Raw genomic sequence first — 22088 nt, 5'->3', positions numbered from 1 at the left:
CTTTGGGATAACAGAGGGGAGAGAAGAAGATGGTAGCTCAGGAAGAGCCAAATCCCGATCCTTATCCTGTAGAACTATATTCTCCCCCTGAGGATAAGTCTGAACAAAATAAGGAGTATCCTCAAAAAAGGTAACATCTACTGAAATAGGAACTCTCTTGGTAGGAGGATGATAGCACTTATAATCTTTTTGAGTGGAGGAATACCCAATAAAAACACACTTGAAGGCACGAGGATCAATCTTACCTCTTTTAGGAGTATGAACATGAACAAAAGTGACAACCAAATACTTTAGGTGTCAAACAGCTAGAGATATGGAAATCAGGGAAGGTCTTGGTGAGAAGTTGGATTGGACTTTGAGAATCAAGGGTTCGAGAAGGTAGCCTATTAATAAGAAAGGTGGTTGTTAATGTTGTTTCTCCCCAATAATGTTTGGGAACATTATGGTGGAAGAGAAGAGCTCTAGTAACAACCAAGGGGTGGCTATTTTTTCTTTCAGCCACTTCATTTTGCTGAGGGGTATAAGGGTAAGATGATTCATGGATAATACCTTTTTGTTGAAAGAAAATAGGTAAGGATTGATTGAAATAATCGTTGGCATTATCAGACCTAAATCTTTTAATCTCAACCCCAAACTGATTTTTAACCATGTTGTAAAACATAGGAAAAATGGTTCCCACCTCAGATTTAGCTTTTAGCAAATACAACCAAACTACGCGGGTGCAATCATCAATAAAAGAAATAAACCAACATGCCCTGGAGATGTTAGGATCAATTGAAGGGCCCATACATCATTATGAATTAGAGTAAATGGAAGGTTAGTTCTTTTATGAGGAGAAGGAAAGGATATTCGCTTGTGTTTTTGCAATTTCACACAGCACAATGAAATTCTCTAACGTCTAGACCTTTGAATAAGCATGGAAACAACATTTTAAGGACTAAAAAAGAGGAGTGACCAAGACGGTAGTGATGAAGCCATGGCTAATCCTTATTGGACTGAGTAAGGAATGACACAGGGGAAGCTTTTCTCTTATTAGCCTACTCACCCAGTTCCTAAAGGTAGTAGAGTTCAGCCCTAGCTCTAGCATGCCCAATCATCTTCTTCGTGTCCTGTTCCTGAAACTCACAGAAGGTTATGTGAAAAATAACACTATAGTTGGCATCTGATGTGAGTTTTTGAATAGAGATAAGGTTAGTAAAGAGTTTAGGAACATGTAGGACATTTTTTAGGGTGAGATGTTTGTCTAGAAAAACATCCCCTTAGCCGACTACAGTGGATAAGCATCTGTCTGCCATTGTAATTTTTCTGAAACTTGAACATGGAGTATAAGAGGTGAATTGATGTGAGGAATTGGTTATGTGATTTGTGGCTCTAGAGTCTAGGATCTAGGCATTAGGATGAGATTTTTCTGAAGCATGTAAAGTAAGAGAAGAAGAAGAGATACTTGTTAGTGCGAGAGAACAAGTACTTGTTTCAGCTTTCTTTTCAAGAGATTCTAACAAAGTCCTCAGCTTTTCAATCTCTGCCTTGTTAAGTTCCATTGCATCTCCCTATTCTGGAACCCTTTGTTCAATTTGTTAATGGTTGTTGGCCACACAGACTTGTCCTTGGCCCTTTAGTTGTCCTCCCTTGGATGGCTTCCTATGGAGTTTCTAGCACTTCTCTATGGTGTGTCGAGTGAGTCCTTGACCAATACTTTCTTCTCCTCTCTAGGCCCCTTACTCTGAGTAGAAGCCTTCAAGGATACAAGGGAAAAGCTCTTTGTAGAAGGACTGTCTAGCATCCCTCCTCATCATCCTTCCTTTGCACACACTATGGAAATCACTTCATTTAGAGGTGAAAAAATCCTCTTTACTGAGGATTTGAACTCTCACTGCATCAAACTCCATGTTGAGGCGTACAAGAAAATCATAGGTCCTTTCTTTCTCAACAAACCTCTTTTGTAAGGCGATCATCGTCACTACACTTCATTTTAAGGCACTAATAGTGGTCTTAACTCCTGTAACAGAGTTTGCAATACATTTGCATACTCAGTAATGGACCAAGAGCCTTGTTTGGTAGCTGCTACCTTAGTCCTGATCTCATAGATCTGAGCAGCATCATGTACCTTGGAGTAGGTAAGCTTTACCACATCCCAAATATCCTTGGCTGTTGTGAGGAACATGACTGTCACTAATCTCCAAAATCATGGAGTTCCACAGCCAGGACATGACTAGAGAGTTGTCTTTATCCCAGGCTGCATACAAGGGATCACCCTCCTTTGTCCCGGTCGCAAGTAGTTGGCTTAGCCAGTGTTCGAAAAATCAGCCTAGGTGGTCGTCGTGAATATGCCCTAGTCGAGCCTCCTAGGCGCTGGCCCGATTAATCGGCCAGCTTGGGCGCCTAGGCTGCCCAGGCAACGCTTAGTCGGCCCACGCCGTTTGGGCCACCCAATTTTTGCCTTTAAATATCAATCATTTTTAGGGTTTTTCATTTCTAAAACCCTAAACGCTGCCTCTCATACTCCTTTCAGCCATCTCCCCTTCTCATACTCCTCTCACCCCAAGGCCGCCACTGCCTCAACGCTACCGCCTCACCGCCGCTGGCTCGCCAGTACCTCACCGCCGTCACTGCCTTCAGCTCCATCCTCGTCGCCGAGCTTCATCCTTACCGCCTCTAAGCTGTCGCATCCTCCTCGCTGCCTCAACTTCATTGTCGCCGTCGCGCCCTCGCTGTCAAGCTCCATCTCCGCCGCCAGCAAGCTAAATCTCCTTCGTGTAACTCCTCTCTCTCTCTGGTTATTGGGTTTGGCGGTTTCTGTTTTTGTTTTTTTACTTTTTATTTTATTTTATTTTTCTTTTTTATTTATATATTAAATATATATGTTTAGTTCCTATTATTAACTATATATAATATATGTGTTTTTATATGATGAAGAAGATTGAAAATAGAAAATTATATGAGGTTGTTGGTTATTTTGCAGAAAATAACTTCTGTTTTCATTATATTATAAAACAAAAATTATTTTTCTATTTTATTGTTTTAATTTGATTATTTTGTAGTTATTTTGCTGTTATGACATGATATGTTATTGTTATTTTGAATATTAAGTGAGGTTATTGGTTATATATAGGTTTCTATTGCATTTTTCTTCGATTAAATTAAAAATGTCGGATGGGACTCGGAGTACGGGAGCATCGTCCGATGCAACTTCAGTTCTTAAAAGGAAGTCCAAAGATATCGTATGGGAGCAACATTGGCCTTTTCAACTTCAGCTCTTATTGGACTTTTCAACTTCAATAATTTTGTTGCTCCCATATTGTTGGCAACATTGTTTATTACTACTTGGATGACATTTTGTGGGCCAACTTGCTCAATGCACTTGTCCACATACTCAAAAATGAGTTCACTTGTATGTGCTTCGTTTGAAGACTCTCTAGAAGACAAAAAAACAGTATCTGCATTAGAATTAACACATAGGTTTATGATGCTCCTCCTTTTTTTATCTGTTCAAGCATCTATCATAATGGAGCACCCATTTCGTGCCCACTCTTCTTCATGCTTCTTCAGTAATTCTTTAGTTTTATCCACTTCTCCCTTTAACAACGGTTCCCTAAACTAGTATTGATTGGGAGGTTTGAAGCTCGGGCCAATTTGACCAACCGCCTCAACAAACAATTTGAAGCTATCATGATCTATAGCATTAAAGGGATACCAACTTCGTACACCCATCTAGCACAATACTCACGAACAGTTTGTGTTCTTTCTTTAAAGAGTGCTTCGTTGATATTTTATTGCCTTTTTGTCATTCCCCCAATCGAACAAGTTTCAGGACTGATGGAGGTTGCAAACTTATCCATAGCGCCAAGAGTATGGGGGCGCTTTTTTGCTGCCTAACTTTTGCAATTCATCTTCATCATCCCCCTCTTCAGAAATATTAACAGAAGATCTCATCAAATCTTCCTCCTTCTTCTTATTCTTCTTCTTACTCTTTGTCTCGGCAATAGCATTCTTGCATTTGGCTTTATCATCTGGAAAAGATTTTGGACATGTAGAAACATTTTTGGAAATGTGGCCTATGTGTTCTTTTACTCTGTAAACTCCGCCAGACATAACTTTACCGCACAATTTACATTTAACTTTATCCATATTCTTCGGATCAATTAAGATTCCATGCTCCAATCCGATATCATTGGAGTTCCTTTTAAGAACTAAAGCTGCATCGGATGATGCTCCCGTACTCTAAGTCCCATCCGACATTTTTAATTTAATCGAAGAAACTTGCAATAGAAACCTATATATAACAATAACGTCACTTAATATTCAAAATAACAATAACATATCATGTCATAATTGCAAAATAACTACAAAATAATCAAATTAAAACAATAAAACAGAAAAATAATTTTTGTTTTATAATATAACGAAAACAGAAGTTATTTTCTGCAAAATAACCAATAACCTCATATAATTTTCTGTTTTCAATCATCTTCCTCATGTAAAAACACATATATTATATATAGTTAATAATAGAAACTAAATACATATTTAATATATAAATAGAAAAGAAAAATAAAATAAAATAAAAAGTAAAAAACAGAAACAGAAACCGCCAAACCCAATAACCAGAGAGAGAGGGGTTACGCGACGGAGATGGAGCTTGACGACGAGGACGCGACGAGGACGAAGTTGAGGCAGCGAGGAGGATGTGATAGTGTAGAGGCGGTGAGGATGAAGCTTGGCTGCGAGGATAGAGTTGGAGGCAGCGACGACGGTGAGGTATACTGGTGGGCTAGCAGCGGCCTTGGGGTGAGAGGAGTATGAGAGGGGGAGATGGTTGAAAGGAGTATGAGAGGCAGCGTTTAGGGTTTTAGAAATGAAAAATCCTAAAGCTGGCTGATATTTAAAGCCAAAAATTGGGCGGCGTGGGTCGACTAGGCGCCCAAGTCGGGCGATTAATCGGGCCGGTGCCTATGTGGCCGCCTAGGCCGATTTTTCAAACACTGGTATTTAATTTATAATAAGGATTATCATTATAAACATATATTTACATAAATTAAAGGATATTTTTAATTATCTATAAAATCTTATGATTTTATGGACCCTCTTACGATTCCACTTAAAATCTTGATTTTAACAACCTTGAAAGGGAGAACAAGGCAATAGATGCCCTATCTCTATGTATAGAAGAGGCTGCTATGGCATCCATCACCTCTATTACTCCTGACTGGTATCAAGACATCACTGTTAGCTATGAGCAAGATGATTGGTCAAAGGGATTATTAAAGCAACTCATCTTAAACCTAGACAGTAGACCTGGGTTTACTTTGAACAATGGGGTGTTGAGGTATCAAGGAAGGTTGGTAATTGGGAACAGTGAGGCATTAAAGGAGAAAATATTGGAAACTCTGCATGGATCACCTTTGGGGGGGCATTCAAGTATGCAGAATACCTGTCACTAGGTTAAACAACTGTTCTATTGGCCAAAATTGAAGAAGTGGGTGGTTGACTATGTGATGAAGTGTGACACCTATAGGAGGTGTAAGCATGAGATGGCAGCAGCTCCTGGGCTACTACAACCCCTTCCCATTCCTACCCAAGCTTGGTCTAACATATCCATGGATTTTGTGAAAAAGCTACCAAAATCTGAGGGGAAGGATTGGATCTTGGTGGTGGTGGATAGATTCACCAAGTTTGCCCATTTCATAGGATTAACTCACCCTTTCACAGCCCAAGAGATATCCCATCTCTTCTTAGACCGGGTGGTTTAACTACATGGGGTCCCTCAATCTATAGTCTCACATAGAGACAAGGTTTTCACTAGCCTTTTTGGAATGAGTTGTTCAAGAATTTAGGAGCTTTACATATGTCCTCAACATACCACCCTAAGTTAGATGGTCGAACCGAATGGGTAAACCAATATTTGGAGACCTATTTGAGGTGTCTCTACTTCTTACAGCTCAAGGGGTGGCATTGGTGGTTGTCGCTAGCTCAGTGGTGGTATAATTCTTGCCACCACAACTCCATAAAGATGACCCCTTTCGATTACAAACCCCCTCTGCTCTCTACTATTCCATGAAGTGCTATAGTGGCTACCATGGATTCCTAACTACAACAGAGGCAACAAGTGCTGAAGGTGTTATAGAAGGAATTGGCAAATGCTTAGAACAGAACCAAGCAGTTTGCAGACTGTAGGAGGAGCGACATGGAGTTTGCAGAGGGAGATGAGGTCTATCTTAAGCTTAGGCATGCTCACCTAAAGGCCTTAGTCAAGGCCAACGTTCCAAACTTAGCCCCAAGTATTCTGGGCCCTATCCTATTTTAGCAAGGATAGGTAAGGTTGCCTACAAGCTCCAACTACCCCCAGATTCCCAAATCCACCCAATGTTCCATGTATCCTTACTTAAGAAGTTAGTTGGAACAAATCCAGTGAGCATGGCTTTGCCCTCCCTGCTTCCTAACCCTAATGAGACCTTTGAACCTATAGCTATCCTTGATAAAAGGATCATATATCGATAGGGAGCCTCTCTAATACAGGTGCTGGGTATATGTTTCTTTTTTGTTTTTCTTTGGTCTAGAGGGTGATTGTTGTTTTTTTTTTTTGCTTGGTTTTTGGTGGTCCAGGGTATGCCTTGTCCTTTGTTTGTAGTCACTTCAACCTTGGTTTTTGTTTTATAAAATTCTTACTTACAAACACACACACACACACACACACACACAAGTGCTGGTAAGGTGGTCTAATCTTCGCGCAGAGAATAACAGTTGGGAATACCTTCCTAACCTGCTCAACCAATTTCTTAAAGTGGCTGGATTACTTTGAACTTCTTGAGGACAAGAAGTTTCTGAAGGGGAGAGGAATTGTCATGGGATTGTAATTGTAATTAGCCGATTGAATAGGCGGGAACATCAGTTAGGTAGTTAGGCTTATTTTCAAATTCAAATAATTTGTAATTGTTGATCATGTGGGTGCGTTGGCGCCTTCCTTGAGCTGGATCTGTATAAAAAGCACATTGATACTGCTCCAAAGGATGTTTTCGAAGTATCAATACAATTCTCCTGCCTTTCTTCTTTCTTATCTCCCTAATTCTCGTTTCCCCCTCATTTCTCTCTCTATTCTTTCCCCCCTTAATTTCCTAATTCTCCTCAATTCAAGGGAGAATTTCCCCTGTCAGATTCAACTCTGACAACCCTTTAACCAATCAAGGAATAATTGTTGAGTAAACCTAAAATTCCGTTGTAGTCAATTTTCTAGTCTCGAAAAAGTCAGCTCACAGACTATGCTACAACCTGAACTTACTAGAGGAGCTTCCTTATGTGAGGCAAGGGCAAATAAATCCATGGAGAAACTCCCTAAGAGAACTCTCCCCACTCTTCTTGTCTTTCTGAAATCTCATCCTTATCCCATCTCCCACGATACCGTTAGACCAATTTATGGTTACCCATTTGGGGGTTTTTGTTTTTTATTTTATTTTATTTATTTATTCATTTATTATTTTTTTATTTATTTTTTTTTGGGGGGGCGGGGATGCATACTTTCTAGTTACAACCTTTCTCCATGGGCAATTTCCATTTACAAACCATCATGGCCATTTACCAAGAAAAGCTTTTGTCACGACCTTGGGTATTGTAGGGCCAAAGTTATAATTGAGTTACAATTACAATTAGGGGGTATTTTTGTAATTCGATTACAGCACATGGGTGTTGTTATTATGTTATTTTCCTTTTTTGTCTTGTACCTTAGGTGGTTAGAGAGCTTTGTTTGGTAGCTAAGTGAGGCTATATATATATTGCCTCAGTTGTAGGAATGGATATGCTTGAATTGTTAATGAAACCCTCATTCTCTCTCTAAAAATTCTCTCAAATCTCCCTCTCATTTCTCTCTTCTTCTCTCCCCCGATTCTCTCTAATTTCTCCCCCATTCTTCTTCAATTTTCCCTCTATACATTATGTTCTTGACCTTCATTCAATCGAATCCTTCGATTGCCAATTTCAGCCCGTTATGAACCCTAGGTTCATGACAAATGGTATTAGAGCAGTCCATCATTGGCTGTGGTTTTGATTCGAGTTCCGACGATGATTATCGGTGAGTTCCTACGGGTGATTATCGGATGTTGATAGGCGATTGTTTCCAATTCGATTCGGAGGATATTAAGATCAGTAGTGAACGAGACAGAGCAAAGCAGTTCTCTCCAACTGCATCAATTAATCCTAAGCTATTCGAAATTGAAAGATGAGTAGCATCAGGAGGTGACGGTCGGAACTTGGGCAATTCTTGTCTAATGTTGAAGGCGAAGCGGGCCAAGGGAGTTCCGACAGTGGCTCCAAGAAGATTGCAGCAGAGCCAGGGTTCTTCGGCCACATCGGTGATTGGGTGATTCGATTCTAGGCGATTTTTGGCTGAACCTTGGAATTTGATTCCGTGGCCCAAGGAGGAAACTGTGGTAGCCGGATCGGCTTGAAGAGGAACATCACTTGCAATTTGCGACTCCTAGAATCAGAGTCGGAGGCAAGTTAGGTTGTTGAAGGCGACTTTGAAGGACTGAGGGAATCCCAGGAAGTTGATTCTCAGCAGATCGATTGACGATGGTTGTTACAACGTTCAATACAGGAAGTCGAGACTGGTGTAGGAGTTTCGAGCGAACATGAACGGCCAGGAGGTCGTGATTTGGACTTGGGGGTCGAGATTTGGACTTAGGAGTGTTGCGATGTAGTTGGTTGGACTCGGGGGTGTCTCGATACAGCGGGTGTTGCGATTTGGACTTGGGAGGGGGTGTAGCTGTTGAACTAACAGTGAGTTTTGGTGATTTTGGAATCAGAGGCAATCGCAATTGGGCTGAGAGCCTTGGACGGTGATTGGGTTGAGAAGAACTGCCATTAATTTTTGTAGGGGCGACTAGGCTAATTGTTTCCGACAGTGTCTTCGGTGAGTAAGAAAGGCTGATGATTAAGAATCAGCTGCAAGTGGAGAAGCCGAGCAAAGTAATTTTGGCTGGGAATTGAAGACGACACAAGCCAGGAGAGTGCTGACGGTGATACCAAGTTGAATTTGAAGTCAAATCAGAGTGGCGCAGCAGGTATTGGATTGGAAATGGAGCGAATGCGAAGGTGGAAGCATGAATCACTTTAGATTAGGTTGTTGATTGTGAAGGTGAAACGGAGCAACTATCAAAGGTGGAACAACAGGGTGAATTGCTACTGTTTTTTCCGAGTTGTTGTGGTCGATCAAGAAGGGGAGGTGAGTGTAGGAGGCTTTTGCAATAGGCGAGCAAGAAGGCGCAATCTAATCTGCTGCCTAGCGGTTCATTGTGCTGGAGAATTAAAGATTGCTAACTATGGTGAGGCAATCGCTTATCCTGGGCAACTGTTGTAAAGTGGAAGAGCAGGTTGATTGAGGCTAATTTCCGAGCTGGGTAGTGTGGGTTAGCAAGCCGAAGCACAACAGCAAATTCTAGCAAGTGACCCTCGGCTGCTAATTTCAGAAGCATGTACAGAACTTCCATTCCTTGGCCGTCGAAGTATGCTATTGGTGAATATTCGGCCATGGGTAGTAGTGCATATATGAGACCATTGGAGTCTCAATTGCAGCAGAAGAATTCTTCATTTTCAGCTGGAATGGAGCCTCAATGGCAGCCAAAGAAGGCTGCATTTTCAGTGGGGTATCCTACTCGTGAAGCTAGGGGCGGCAGTACATACATGAAGTAGAATGCTTCATTTTCAGTTGGAATAGAGCCTCTATGGCAGCCAAAGAAGGCTGCATTTTTAGTTGATCAGAAGCATTAAACATGGGAAAAGGATTTTGAGAAGGAGATCAGCCACGAGGACAAGGAAAAAAGGAGTGGGATTGATGAAGAGTGTGAGGAATTTGGCCGTATGTTTCGCGAGAAGCTGTAGGAATTTGCGATGATACTAATCAAGAAGTATCATTACAACTTCCCAGCTGAATACTTCGATGATTATCGCGGGAGTTTTAACAAAGACGAATTCCTTAAAATAGAGTCGCTGAAGGAGAAATTGAGGAGGCAGGAAGCAGATTCATTGCTCACCTCTAATGTTGAGCAGAAGAAGTATACCGATTTAGGCAAAATTGACAAGGAAGATGCCAACTCATTACCCTCGTTGGCTAGTGCATGGGCTGGAGGATTTGGGAGTGTTTCAGATCAGAAGTTTGTGGGAAATGGAATAGCATTGGATCAAGAAAATCTGACTGAAGGACCCTTAATCTACACAGATATTGGGGCCGGAATCCTTCCTCCTATTTTAGACCTACCAAAAACTAAGGATTCTTTGGCTTAGGGTAAAATAGGTAGCCAGAAGGTGGAGAGGGCTGAGGAGTACATGGAAGAAGAGGGTGAGGAGGAGGAATTGGAGAATGGCAATCTCTCAAGCACTCTTACTAGTGCTGAGACACTTGATTCTATTGATTTCTGGAAGCAACAGAAGAAGGAGCCAGAAAAGCCTCTTCATCGAGTACTTGAGGTGAAGGAACAAGGGATTGCACCGGACACCTTGCTGGGAACATCTCACATGTATGTCATTGGCATGGGCACACAAGACAAAGCAAAAGATGGGGTTGTAGGGCTGACGGCACATTTGGAACCATTTTTAACGGCACTAAGAAAGAGGCGGATGGCTGAAATTGGTGTGGCAGCAAGATATAATGCTGTTGCTGATGAGGAGAAAGAAAAGAAAAGGCAGAAGAAAAGGGAAAAACAAGATAAGAAGAAGGAAAAACGAAAAAATAACCACTGGGTAAAGATGGGTATTGGATAAAGAAGCAACGGCTAGGTGATAATAAGTTTCTTGGGGACAAGAAACATTTCAAGGAGGGGAAATTGTCACGACTTTGGGTATTATAGGGGTAAAGCTATAATTGAGTTACAATTACAATTAGGGGGTATTTTTGTAATTCGGTTACAACATATGGGTGTTGTTATTCTGTTATTTTCCTTTTTTGTCTTGTACCTTAGGTGGTTAGAGAGCTTTTTTGGTAGTTAAGTGAGGCTATATATATATTGCCTCAGCTAGGAATGGGATATGCTTGAATTGTTAATGAAACCCTCATTCTCTCTCTAAGAATTCTCTTAAATGTTCCTCTCATTTTTCTCTTTTGCTCTCCCTCAATTCTCTCTAATTTCTCCCCCATTCTTCTTCAATTTTCCCTCTACATTTTGTTCTTGACCTTCATTCAATCGGATCCTTCCGATTACTAATTTCAGCCCGTTATGAACCCTAGGTTCATGACAGCTTTGTCAAAGATATATTTCTAATACTTAAAGACCCCACTCTTGCAGGGATGATGAAATTTCTTCTTGTCACCTAACTTATCCAAAAGAAAGTCTCTTTGGAGCTTCTCTAGCCTACTAATAACTGATGCAGGAGCTAGGATGCCTGGACATTTCTAGGTCCCTAATGTTTTCTCACTATGCTAAATGATACTTGTTGAGTTATATGGTTATAGTCTAGGGTTAATCCTATGTTAGACCCCATGGCCCATTGTATTTGTATATATATATAGGTGTATAGTCAATGAATTTAATTAAGTGGTATATACATATTAAAAGTTAGGGTTTCTTTCCTAAGTTTCACATGGTATCAGAGTCAAAATACAAACCCTAGCTTTTAATACAAACCCTAGCAGCCACCATACAAACCCTAGTTGCTGCCGCCGCCCATATCACCGACGACCATCGTTGGTCGCGTCGCCACCGACCGCTGCAGCCTGCTGTACCATCACCGTCGCCGCCCAATGCGTTTTCGCCGCTTGCTACTGGTCAATAGCGAATCTTCATCATCCGGCCACCGATCACGCACACCGCCATCGCCGTTGCGTTCACCGGCCTCCGATCTGTTGATCCCCAGAGGAACGTCGTTGTTGCCGCCGCCTCTCTCGCATTGTTCATGGAGACGGTTTTGCTCCGATCTCTCTCACCAGTGCTCCGATCGCGACGCCGTCTTCACCATTGGACTTGCCTCCTTCAGTCCATCCCAGCCCCGGTGGTTTCATCGCCATCCGCGGCCGCTGGTCACTGGCATCCGCCATTTGTCGTCGCTCCAGCGCGCCTCCACACCTCATTCGCTGTGCTGGATCATCCAGCCTTTATTTTTTGGCTTATTTAACCCTTTTGTTTCAGATATGTTGATCTTGTAGAGTTCTTTTTTGTCCAACATGGCTGGCACCAGTAAATCTGGCTCCTTCTCTGGTATTTTGTCTCCCTCTCTAGCCATTGCTATTGAGAAATTGATGGGCAGTTTCATTTATATCTCTTGGTCCAAGGCAGTTGAACTATGGTATATGGGTCAAGGTTTACAGGATCATCTAACTACCAAGGCCGAGAATATGACCACAAATAAACCTGAGTGGCAAAGAGCTTATGCTCTGTTATGCAGTCTCCTGTGGCAATCAATTGATCGCTCTTTTCATCTGATCTATATTAATATACCACGTGCTGTGAATTGTGGGCTCAAGCCAAGGCGTTATACACTAATGACATTCAACGCCTGTATTCAGTGGTGTCTAATCTGCTTAGTTTACGACAACAAGGTTTGACTCTTCATAATTTTCTTAGTCGGATGGCCTTTATTAAAGCTGAATTTAACTCCTTGTTACTTGCTGGTAAGACTGCTGCAAAGGATCTAGCTCAGAAGGATAATTTCTTCATGGTGTGTACTCTTGCTGCCATTGGTCTTGAGCTTGCTCCTGTTCGTGATCAGATTCTTGTTGGTCCTACTGTACCTACTATGGATGAAGTGTATTCTCGTCTTTTTCAGGTTTCATCTGTTCCTACAGTGCCTCCCTTTTCTGTAGGTGATCATTCAATCATGGCTTCACAGGTTCAGAGTAGTGGCGAATAGGGAGGAGATTGTGGTAATCGGGGCAAACGCCCCAAGTGTAACTATTGTCACAAGTGGGAGCATACTAAGGAACAGTGTTATAAGTTGCATGGCCGCCTTCCTCGTGTTAATGTTGCTCATGCTGATGGTTCTCGATCTGAGTCTTTTGATGGTCATCCACCGCAATCTATCCTTCTCACTGGGGCTGATTATGATGAGTATCTCACGTATAAGACGTCCCAACAAACCTCATCCACAGTTGCTTCTGTCACCCACTCTGGTGATTCCATTGCCTGTCTCGCTCAGTCATCCTGTTTGGGACCACGGGTCTTGGACTTAGGTGCTTCTAACCATATCTCTGGTAATCCCCATTTGTTCTCTCATTTTACTAATTCTATTTCTTTACCTTCTGTAACATTAGCCAATAGGTCCAAAGCGGTTGCTAAAGTTGTTGGCACTGCCAAACCCTCACCTTCTCTGCCTTTAGATTATGTTCTTTATCTTCCTCATTGTCCCTTTAATCTTGTCTCTGTTAGTAAACTTACGTGTGCCTTAAATTGTTCTATTACCTTTGATGATCATTTTGTTATTATCCAAGATCGCGGTACGAGACAGATGATTGGCATCAGATGTGAGTCGCAGGGTCTCTATCATCTCAACCTTCCTGCATTGCCTGTTGCTTGCTCGGTGACTGAGTCTCCTGCTCTTCTCCATAATCGTTTGGGACACCCTAGTTTGGCTAAGTTTTAGAAGATGGTTCCCAGTTTAACTAGTTTGTCGTCTTTTCATTGTGAGTCTTGTTAACTTGGAAAACAGTCTCGGACTTCTTTTCCAAAGCATGCCAATAATTGGGTTGTGTCCCCGTTTGCTTTAGTTCATTCCGATGTTTGGGGTCCTAGTCGTGTCGTGTATGTTTTGGGTTTTCAATATTTTGTAACGTTTATCGACGATTATTCTCGTTGCACATGGTTATATTTAATGACAAATCGTTCTGAGTTATTCTCAATTTTTGAATCCTTTTGTGCTGAAATCAAAACGCAATTTCATACCTCTGTCTAAGTATTGCGCAGTGACAATGCCCCTAAGTATTTTTCTATTCTCTTTACTACCTTTATGTCTTCTCAGGGATCTTGCATCAGTCGTTTTGTGCATATACACTACAGTAGAATGGGGTTGTTGAGCGTAAAAACAGACATTTGATTGAAACTGCTCGCACTCTTCTTCTACATCATCATGTCCCTTTTCGCTTTTGGGCTGAAGCTGTCCTTACTGCTTGCTATCTCATTAACAGGATGCCCTCATCGGTTCTTCAACACCAGATTCCTCACTCTCTTTTGTTTCCTGATCAACCATTATATATTCTTCGTCCCCGTGTCTTTGGTTGCACTTGCTTTGTCCATAACCTGTCTCCCAGTTAAGATAAATTGTCTGCTCGGTCCATCAAGTGCATTTTTCTTGGTTACTCTCGCCTTCAGAAGGGTTTTCGGTGTTATTCTCTTGACACCCGCTGTTATTTTCTTTCGGCGGATGTTACCTTCTTTGAGTCGTCTCCTTTCAACTCTTCGCCCCATTCCGAGTGTCAACCCTTTGAGGCAATCCCTCTTCTTGCAAGTCCTCCTGCTCCTATTCTCTCTGTTCCTTCTTCTACCCCATTGTAGGTTTATCATCAGCGTCATTAGCCCCAGTCTCCTCCCGGTGGAGATGTTGTTCCTGCGCCTTCTCCCATATCTCCTACTACTTCAGCGACTCCTGCTGTCTCACATTCTGCTCCAGTCTCTCCACCTGCTATGGTCCTGCCTTCTGAGGATTTGCTTCCTATTGCCCTTCGCAAAGGTACCCGTTCTTCTTGCAATTCTCACCCCATTTATAATTTTCTTAGCTATCACCGTTTCTCGTCTATTTTTTGTGCTTTTGTGTCTTCCTTATCATCTGTTTCAGTAACTAAGATCGTTAGTGAGGCACTTTCTGATCCAGGGTGGCAACAAACAATGGTGGATGAGATGATTGCTTTGCATTCCAATGGTACTTGGGATTTGGTTCACCCCCAGGGAAATCTCTTGTCGGTTGTCGGTGGATCTATACTGTCAAGGTGGGTCCTGATGGGCAGGTTGATCGCCTTAAGGCTCATTTGGTTGCCAAAGGGTATACTCAGGTTTATGGTCTTGACTATGGCGACACTTTTTCCCCTGTTTCTATGATGTTCTCTGTGCGTTTGTTTCTCTTTATAGCAGCTATGTGCCACTGGCCATTGTATCAACTGGACATTAAAAATACCTTCTTACATGGTGAGCTTCAGGAAGAGATTTATATGGAGCAACCTCCTGCGTTTGTTGCTCAGGGGGAGTCTGGGCAGGTTTGTAAACTCCGTCGCTCACTATATGGGTTGAAGCAGTCTCCTCGAACCTGGTTTGGTCGTTTTATTGCTGTCATTTAAGACTTTGATATGACTCGTAGTGAGTCTGATCATTCGGTTTTTTATAAACACACATCGTAGGGGAGGTGTATATATTTGGTTGTCTATGTGGATGATATTGTTATTACATGTGATGATCAGGATGGTATTATTCAGTTGAAGAAACATTTTTTCCATCATTTTTAGACTAAGGACTTGGGATTACTTAAATACTTTATTGGCATAGAAGTTGCTCAGTCCAGTTTTGGTATTGTTATCTCACAACAAAAGTATGTGTTAGACATTCTGGAAGAAATTGGGATGCTTGATTGTAAACTTATAGATTCTTCTATGGACCCTAATGTAAAGCTCTTACCAGGACAAGGTGAGCCTCTTGCTGATCCTGGAAGATACCGCAGGCTAGTCGGAAAATTTAATTATCTCATTATCACTCATCCAGATATTTCTTTCTCAGTCAGTGTTGTCAGTTAGTTTTTATAGTCTCCTTGCGATAGCCACTGGGATGCAGTAGTCCGGATTCTGAGGTATATTAAGGGAGCTCAAGGTAGAGGACTATTGTATGAGGACAGAGGTCATACTCAAGTAGTCGGATATTTTGATGCTGATTGGGCAGGTTCTCCTTCTGATAGACTATATATTTCAGGATATTGTGTTCTGGTTGAAAGAAACCCAGTATCTTGGAAAAGTAAGAAGCAGGAGGCTATTGCTAGGTTGAGTGCAGAAGCAAAATATCGTGCTATGGCTTTGGCAACGTGTGAATTTATCTGGTTAAAACAATTGTTTCAAGAGCTCAAGTTTGGAGAGATATCACAGATGAGATTAATTTGCAACAATCAAGCTGTATTACATATTGTTTTCAATCCAGTCTTTCATGACTAAATATATCGAGATAGATTGTCACTTCATCCGAGAGAAGATTTTATCTATCTGTATTATCACAGATTTTGTCAATTCCAATGACTAGTTAGCAGATGTCTTTACTTAGTCTCTCAATGGTTCTCGAATTGAGTATATTTGTAGCAAGCTTGATGCATATGATATATATGCTCCAGCTTGAGGGGGAGTGTTGAGTTATATAGTTATAGTCTAGGGTTAATCCTATGTTAGAGCCCATGGCCCATGGCCCATTGTATTTATATATATATATAGGTGTATAGTCAATGAATTTAATTAAGTGGTATATACATATTAAAAGTTAGGGTTTTCTTCCTAAGTTTCACAATACTCTTCCAAACTGCCTTGGACTGGAAGGGCCCTTTTAGAAAGACTTGGGTAAGTAGAAGGGAGGCTTAGGACCTTACAACCTGAGGTAGCTACTAGGCTCTCAGTGTCTTAAATCTCCCTCACAAATAGAATCTAACTTTTAGCTAATTTTATCTTAAGACCTGGAACAATTTCTAAGCAGAAACCTAACCCCCAACAAGTCTCGACTCTCATTCCTTCCAAAAACAATAATGTGAGGCTGTGCCACCAACTTGGCATGATTATATAATGAAATCTTAGATATCTGTCTTATATGATAATATACATTTTTATTATAACAGAAATATTGGAGGTGTTGCTCTCTTATTTTTTCGAAATAAAATATTTTTACTTTAATCTTGATGTATAAGGTTTAAAATTATCATTTAGTTGTCAAGTATCTGGGCACAAATCACTCAACTTGTTTGACCTAATTTAATTTTAACTTATATGGGTCAATAGATGGAATGAGGATGTTCAAACTCTTGTATAGGCATGGGATGATGAAACCCATCAATGAGTCTGAGATGTGTATGAGTAGCGTTGTGTCTTGTTTTTGTTTAAGTAGCATTTCAATAAATCTATCCATATTCCAATCTGTTGTCATCCTAAAAAACTAGTCCTCTTTATTTTTATGAGATGTGATAAAGCAAGAATTGCATTGGCGTGATCAAGACACGGTGATGAAAAGAAACCAACTGGCTTCCGCACTGATAATGTACAAGAAATGAATAGTTGAAAATTAGAGGAAAAGAAGCAAGGTCCAATTGGCATGCTTTGGTATTAGGATAAATTTTTGAATAAGGATGACAACAAACAAGAATTCAACTATAAGTTGTTTCCCATCATATGAAACTCAATCGGGCTACATCTTCTTTGACAGTTTCTCACAGATTTCTATTACAAGGATCATATGGGTAAAACAATTTGGGCCATAAACAAGAATAACAAACATTGTTGGAGAGATTACATGGGTTTCCCATTTATACCCATGGCCCACTGGATACAATAATATGATAGTCATAAGGATATGGGATATTTATCCATTGTTTGACCAAAATGGGACACTTAGACCTTCTGATTATTAACAGGACTTATTCCTTGTTGCATGGACTCAGGCAGGAAGATTAGGAGTCATTTTGGGTGCATATCTACAGTCAAAAGCTGCATATGGATAATGTGGATATGCTGTCAACATAAATCAGGAATCAGGGGGTACTTAAATATTAGGCATTGAATAATTCATATGATTTTATTATTCAGAAGTGTACTTGAAAATCAAATAGAACCTTCATTGATTTACAGTCAATGATGTGAATAATTCTGTTCATAAATTCAAAATGTCTATTCTTGTTTGGAAAGATAATACATTGTTCTTCAATTATGATTGGTTATCTTTGGGCCCACTGGTGTCCTGTTACTTGATGTGAGAGGAAATTAGTTACATGAGAGGAAATACTAGTTCCAAAGACCTTGTCTTCTTGGTGACCAATTGAAATATTTATTAGTTCAGATGACATATAAGTAAAGATATTAATAAATGAAACTGAGGTATACGGGGGTACTGCCTTCGTAGAAATTTGCAAAGGAAGAGAAATGGAAGAAGTTCCTTATCCATGTGTGATGGGTGGAAATCCTCCAGTTATTGACCAGTTACTTTGAAGGTGTCTCCAAACTATATAAGAGAGAAATTCTACTCTTTAGTCTTAAATAAAGGTACTTTTAGCCTTGAAATTGCTATGGCCATTCACTCCAAATACTCCCTATCAAGGTGCCAGTAGTGAAGCATTTTTACTGGGAATCATAACCCGCAGGCTTATTTGTTTGTTACCAAGTAGAAGAATCAAGTTCATCTCATCAAGAGAGATTAAGGCTGCGTTATCTTTGTTTTTCAATTTTCAATTTTGAATTTTAAATTTATTTTCAGTTTTTTGTTTTGGTAGTCTGTTTTAAAAAAATTAAAAACATGTTCTCTTTATCATTTTGAAAAACTATTTCTTAAAATATAAAATTAGAAATCGTTATCTTTGAAATTTTGAAAATAATTTTTTAATGATATTTTATTCAATAAATTTAATTATTCAGTAAATTAGAAATATTTAATGTTAATATATTATTAAAAATATATATATATTTTAAAGTTAATGAATTTTGTAATATTTTTTTCCATTACAATAATAAAATATGAGTAAATAAATAAATGTGTTTTGAGTTTAGAATTTGTTTTGGATGAAAATACTCAAAATAATTGTTTTGAGTTTTCTTTACAAATTTTTTTTTTGTTTTCAAAAATGCATTTTTAAAAACAGTAAAAAGAACGCGTTTTCATTATTTTAGAAAATCGAAAACTAAAAATGACTTGAAAACAACAAAAAGAACGCAACCTAAATTTCTTGACTCCAAAACAGTGAATTTAGTATAGAATTGGTAAACCAATAAAGAATTTTTTATTGCTGATTTTTTCAATCAAATGCTAAGTTGGCCAGGCTTTTGAGTCTTCTTAGGCTTGTTAGTGCATTTTTGAGTCCAACCTCTATTTTTAAGAAGCGTTCCTTCTCTAATTCAAGCATTGGAGCTAGCAGAAAATGAACCATCCTTTGCTGAGGTATTAACATTGATTGTGAAAATTTGGAGTTAGGCTGTGATAGAGATGCTTTCCATTAAAATATGTAGGACCATTAAAAGTGCTATTTATCATTGTTTGTTATGTGCATTTGATGCGTACACCTTGAGTATCAATGCATTTTAAACTATTTTCTGTTGGTCTTATTTTTAGCCAGTTTCTTATTGATGGATAATCACTGGTGAAATCCAAGAAGCTTTTATATGCTTCTGGACTGAAGGAAACTGATATTGCAGGTTATAGAATTGGGTGGGACACCAACTATTGGGGATTGTGCCATGATACTACGTGCAGCTATACGGGCTCCTGTGCCATCAGCTTTCTTGAACATTTTGCAGACAGCACACAATCTTGGTTACTTTTTTGGGAGGTAAGAGCTGGTTCCCAAATGGGATATAACTTAAATGTTGTGTTTTTCAAATTTGAAAACCAATGGTTGGAGCTGACCTGGCTTCAAAATGCATTTATAATTATAAAAAAAGGCATTTAGTTAATGGCAATCAATCTTTATGTGTTTAGTTATCTCATGAAAGACTGGATTAGAAGCAATGTGTAAAGCTGCCTGGTTATCACAAATGAATGTCATTGGGCCTGCTTCACCAAATTTCAACTCCTTAAGTAGTTGATTTACAGCATATATCAGTTCACAGGTTCCTAAAGTCATGGCTAGATATTCAGTTTCTGCACTTGTCCTTGCAACTATATTTTGCTTCTTACTTTACTAAGAGATCGGATTCCCACCAATAATATAAAACACCCGGAAGTTGAGTGCTTGTCTGAAGGAAAACCTCCCCGATCTGCATCTGCATGACCTACAATTTGAGCATGTCCCATATCGGTATACAACCACTTTTTTCTTGGTGCTTCCTTTATTTATCTGAGAATCTGGATGACAACATCTCAATGGCTATCACATGGTGCATCCAGAAACAATCTGACAACACTCATTGCAAAGGAAATGTCAAGTGATTGAGAGGTAGTTTAGTATTCCAAGAGTCTTCAGTGTCTACCAGGATCAAGTAGTAACTCGCCCTGCACTGGTAGAAGTTTGACATTTTGATCCATAGGAGTGTCCACAGGTTTGGATCCTAACATGCCCATGTCTTCAAGGATATCTAAAGCATATTTCCTCTATGAAATGTAAACACCATGTTTAAATCTGCTACCTCTATTCAAAGAAAATATTGTAATCTGCCTAAATCCTTGGTTTTAAAGTGACGAAACAAATCTTGTTTCAATTGAGCAATATGTTCCTAATCATCCCAATTAATGACTATGTCATCCACATAGACTAATCAAATAAATGTAGAGATGGGATAAGTATGACAATAGAAAACAGAATGATCTGCTTCTCTTCAAGCAATGCCAAATTGCTGTATAACTACTAAACTGTTCAAACCAAACATTTGGAGACTGTTTTAGGCCTTGAAGTGACCTATGTAATCGGGATACTAATCCAGACTCCTCCTCAGCAACAAACCCAGGGGGTTTCTCCATGTACACTTCCTGTTGTAAAAAAAGCATTTTTAAGGTGCAGTTGATGAAGAGGCCAATGTTGAATGGCTGCAATAGAGAACAGAAAACAGAGAGAAAATAATTTGTGTATTGGCACACAATAAAATGCTTTACATCTTTCCCTTTTTATAGGAAAATACAAATCACAAATATAGGAATTAAATAAATACTCCAGCTAACCTACAACCAAGCTTTCCTAATTTACAGAAGTTGGCTAGAACCATATTTACAGAAAGAAACAGCTAGTAAATCTCTAAGAATTCGGCAATATCTCAGCCGAATCTTCCATTGCTAGCTTGCCAATCAATCTGTCAAATTACTTCTTATGTAGCCCCTTTGTAAATATATCTGAAATCTGATCGGTAGTTGGAATGTATGGCATGCAAATCAGTCCATTATTGAGATTTTCTTTAATAAAGTGCTTACTTCCACATGCTTTGTTTTGTCATAAAGAACTGGATTATGAGCAATTGACATCGTTGCTTTATTATCGCAATATCCACTTGGTCTTCCCTAACCCAGCAGCTTGTCGTTCCACTGAGTCTGCACCCTAATTTTATCGTTTGAAAGTGATTGTTATCATTATTTCAGGATTCTGGGTCTTATTTGTGTGTGTTTATGATCAACCATGTTTAGTATGTAAATTACGGACATGTTCATCATTTATGACACTTGCTGAATCTTTTTTTTTTTTTCTTTCTGGCCAAGTTTGCTAAATAATTTTCGATTATGTTGTTTTGTGCAGCCCCCTCTATGATGAAGTCATCACACTATGCCTTGATATTGGGGAATTAGATGCAGCTGTTGCTATAGTTGCAGACCTGGAAACAAGTGGGATCAAAGTGCCAGACCAAACCCTAGATAGAGTTATTTCTGCTAGACAAAGACCTGATGACGTTGGTGATGGCCAGTGACAATTGCAGTTCAATAGTTTTGTACATAATTCATTTGTTGTAATAATATAATGCATTTTGCTCCCTCATGTCATAAAAGCAGAGTCCCAAGTTTAGTTGATGTAATGGAAGGCTAAAAGTTGGAGGAAAATTCAAAAATATTATAATTTTTAAAATAAATTAACAAAATATTGCATGTTCCAAACTATTTAACAAAATGCTATAAATCTTACATAAGGGCAATTCATGTTGGAATGTGGAGTTAGTGCAATAATTTTAATTGAGCAAATTCACTCTTAACAAGAGTGAAACTCACTTCCAATGAGATCCCTCGGGTTAAAGGGCGAAGTCACCAATTGCTTGTCTTTTTACTGAAAGTAGCAAATTATCTAAATGATGCAGCGAGGAGGTAACATCAACAAGGATTGTATGCAAATCAACATTGGGTCTGGACACGCCATCCAACTGTACTTGTAGGATTGCCTAAATGTAAAGTGTCTGTATTAGATATTATAAATAAAAGTTAGCACATGCAAGTATCACCAAACAAAAATAATTATATGAATGAAAAATAACTCGTAAGCCACATTAT

The 22088-nt window shown here is 39.5% G+C and overlaps 1 protein-coding gene across 1 annotated transcript in view; it reads left to right on the top strand.

The window, feature by feature from the left end:
• LOC127806499 (uncharacterized) overlaps positions 1–21701 on the top strand; it is a 56512-nt gene extending 34811 nt beyond the window's left edge. The window contains exons 12-13 of the mRNA XM_052343842.1: positions 19325–19458; positions 21349–21701. Of these exons, the coding sequence (XP_052199802.1) occupies positions 19325–19458; positions 21349–21517 (303 nt within the window). The 3' untranslated portion in view covers positions 21518–21701. The remainder of the gene's footprint in view (positions 1–19324; positions 19459–21348) is intronic.
• The last annotated feature ends 387 nt before the right edge of the window (positions 21702–22088 follow it).

Source organism: Diospyros lotus, chromosome 7, assembly GCF_014633365.1.
Source record: "Diospyros lotus cultivar Yz01 chromosome 7, ASM1463336v1, whole genome shotgun sequence".
Classification (NCBI taxonomy): domain Eukaryota; kingdom Viridiplantae; phylum Streptophyta; class Magnoliopsida; order Ericales; family Ebenaceae; genus Diospyros; species Diospyros lotus.
Note: the sequence above shows the minus strand (reverse complement) of the source record. Positions and strands in the feature narration are given on the sequence as shown.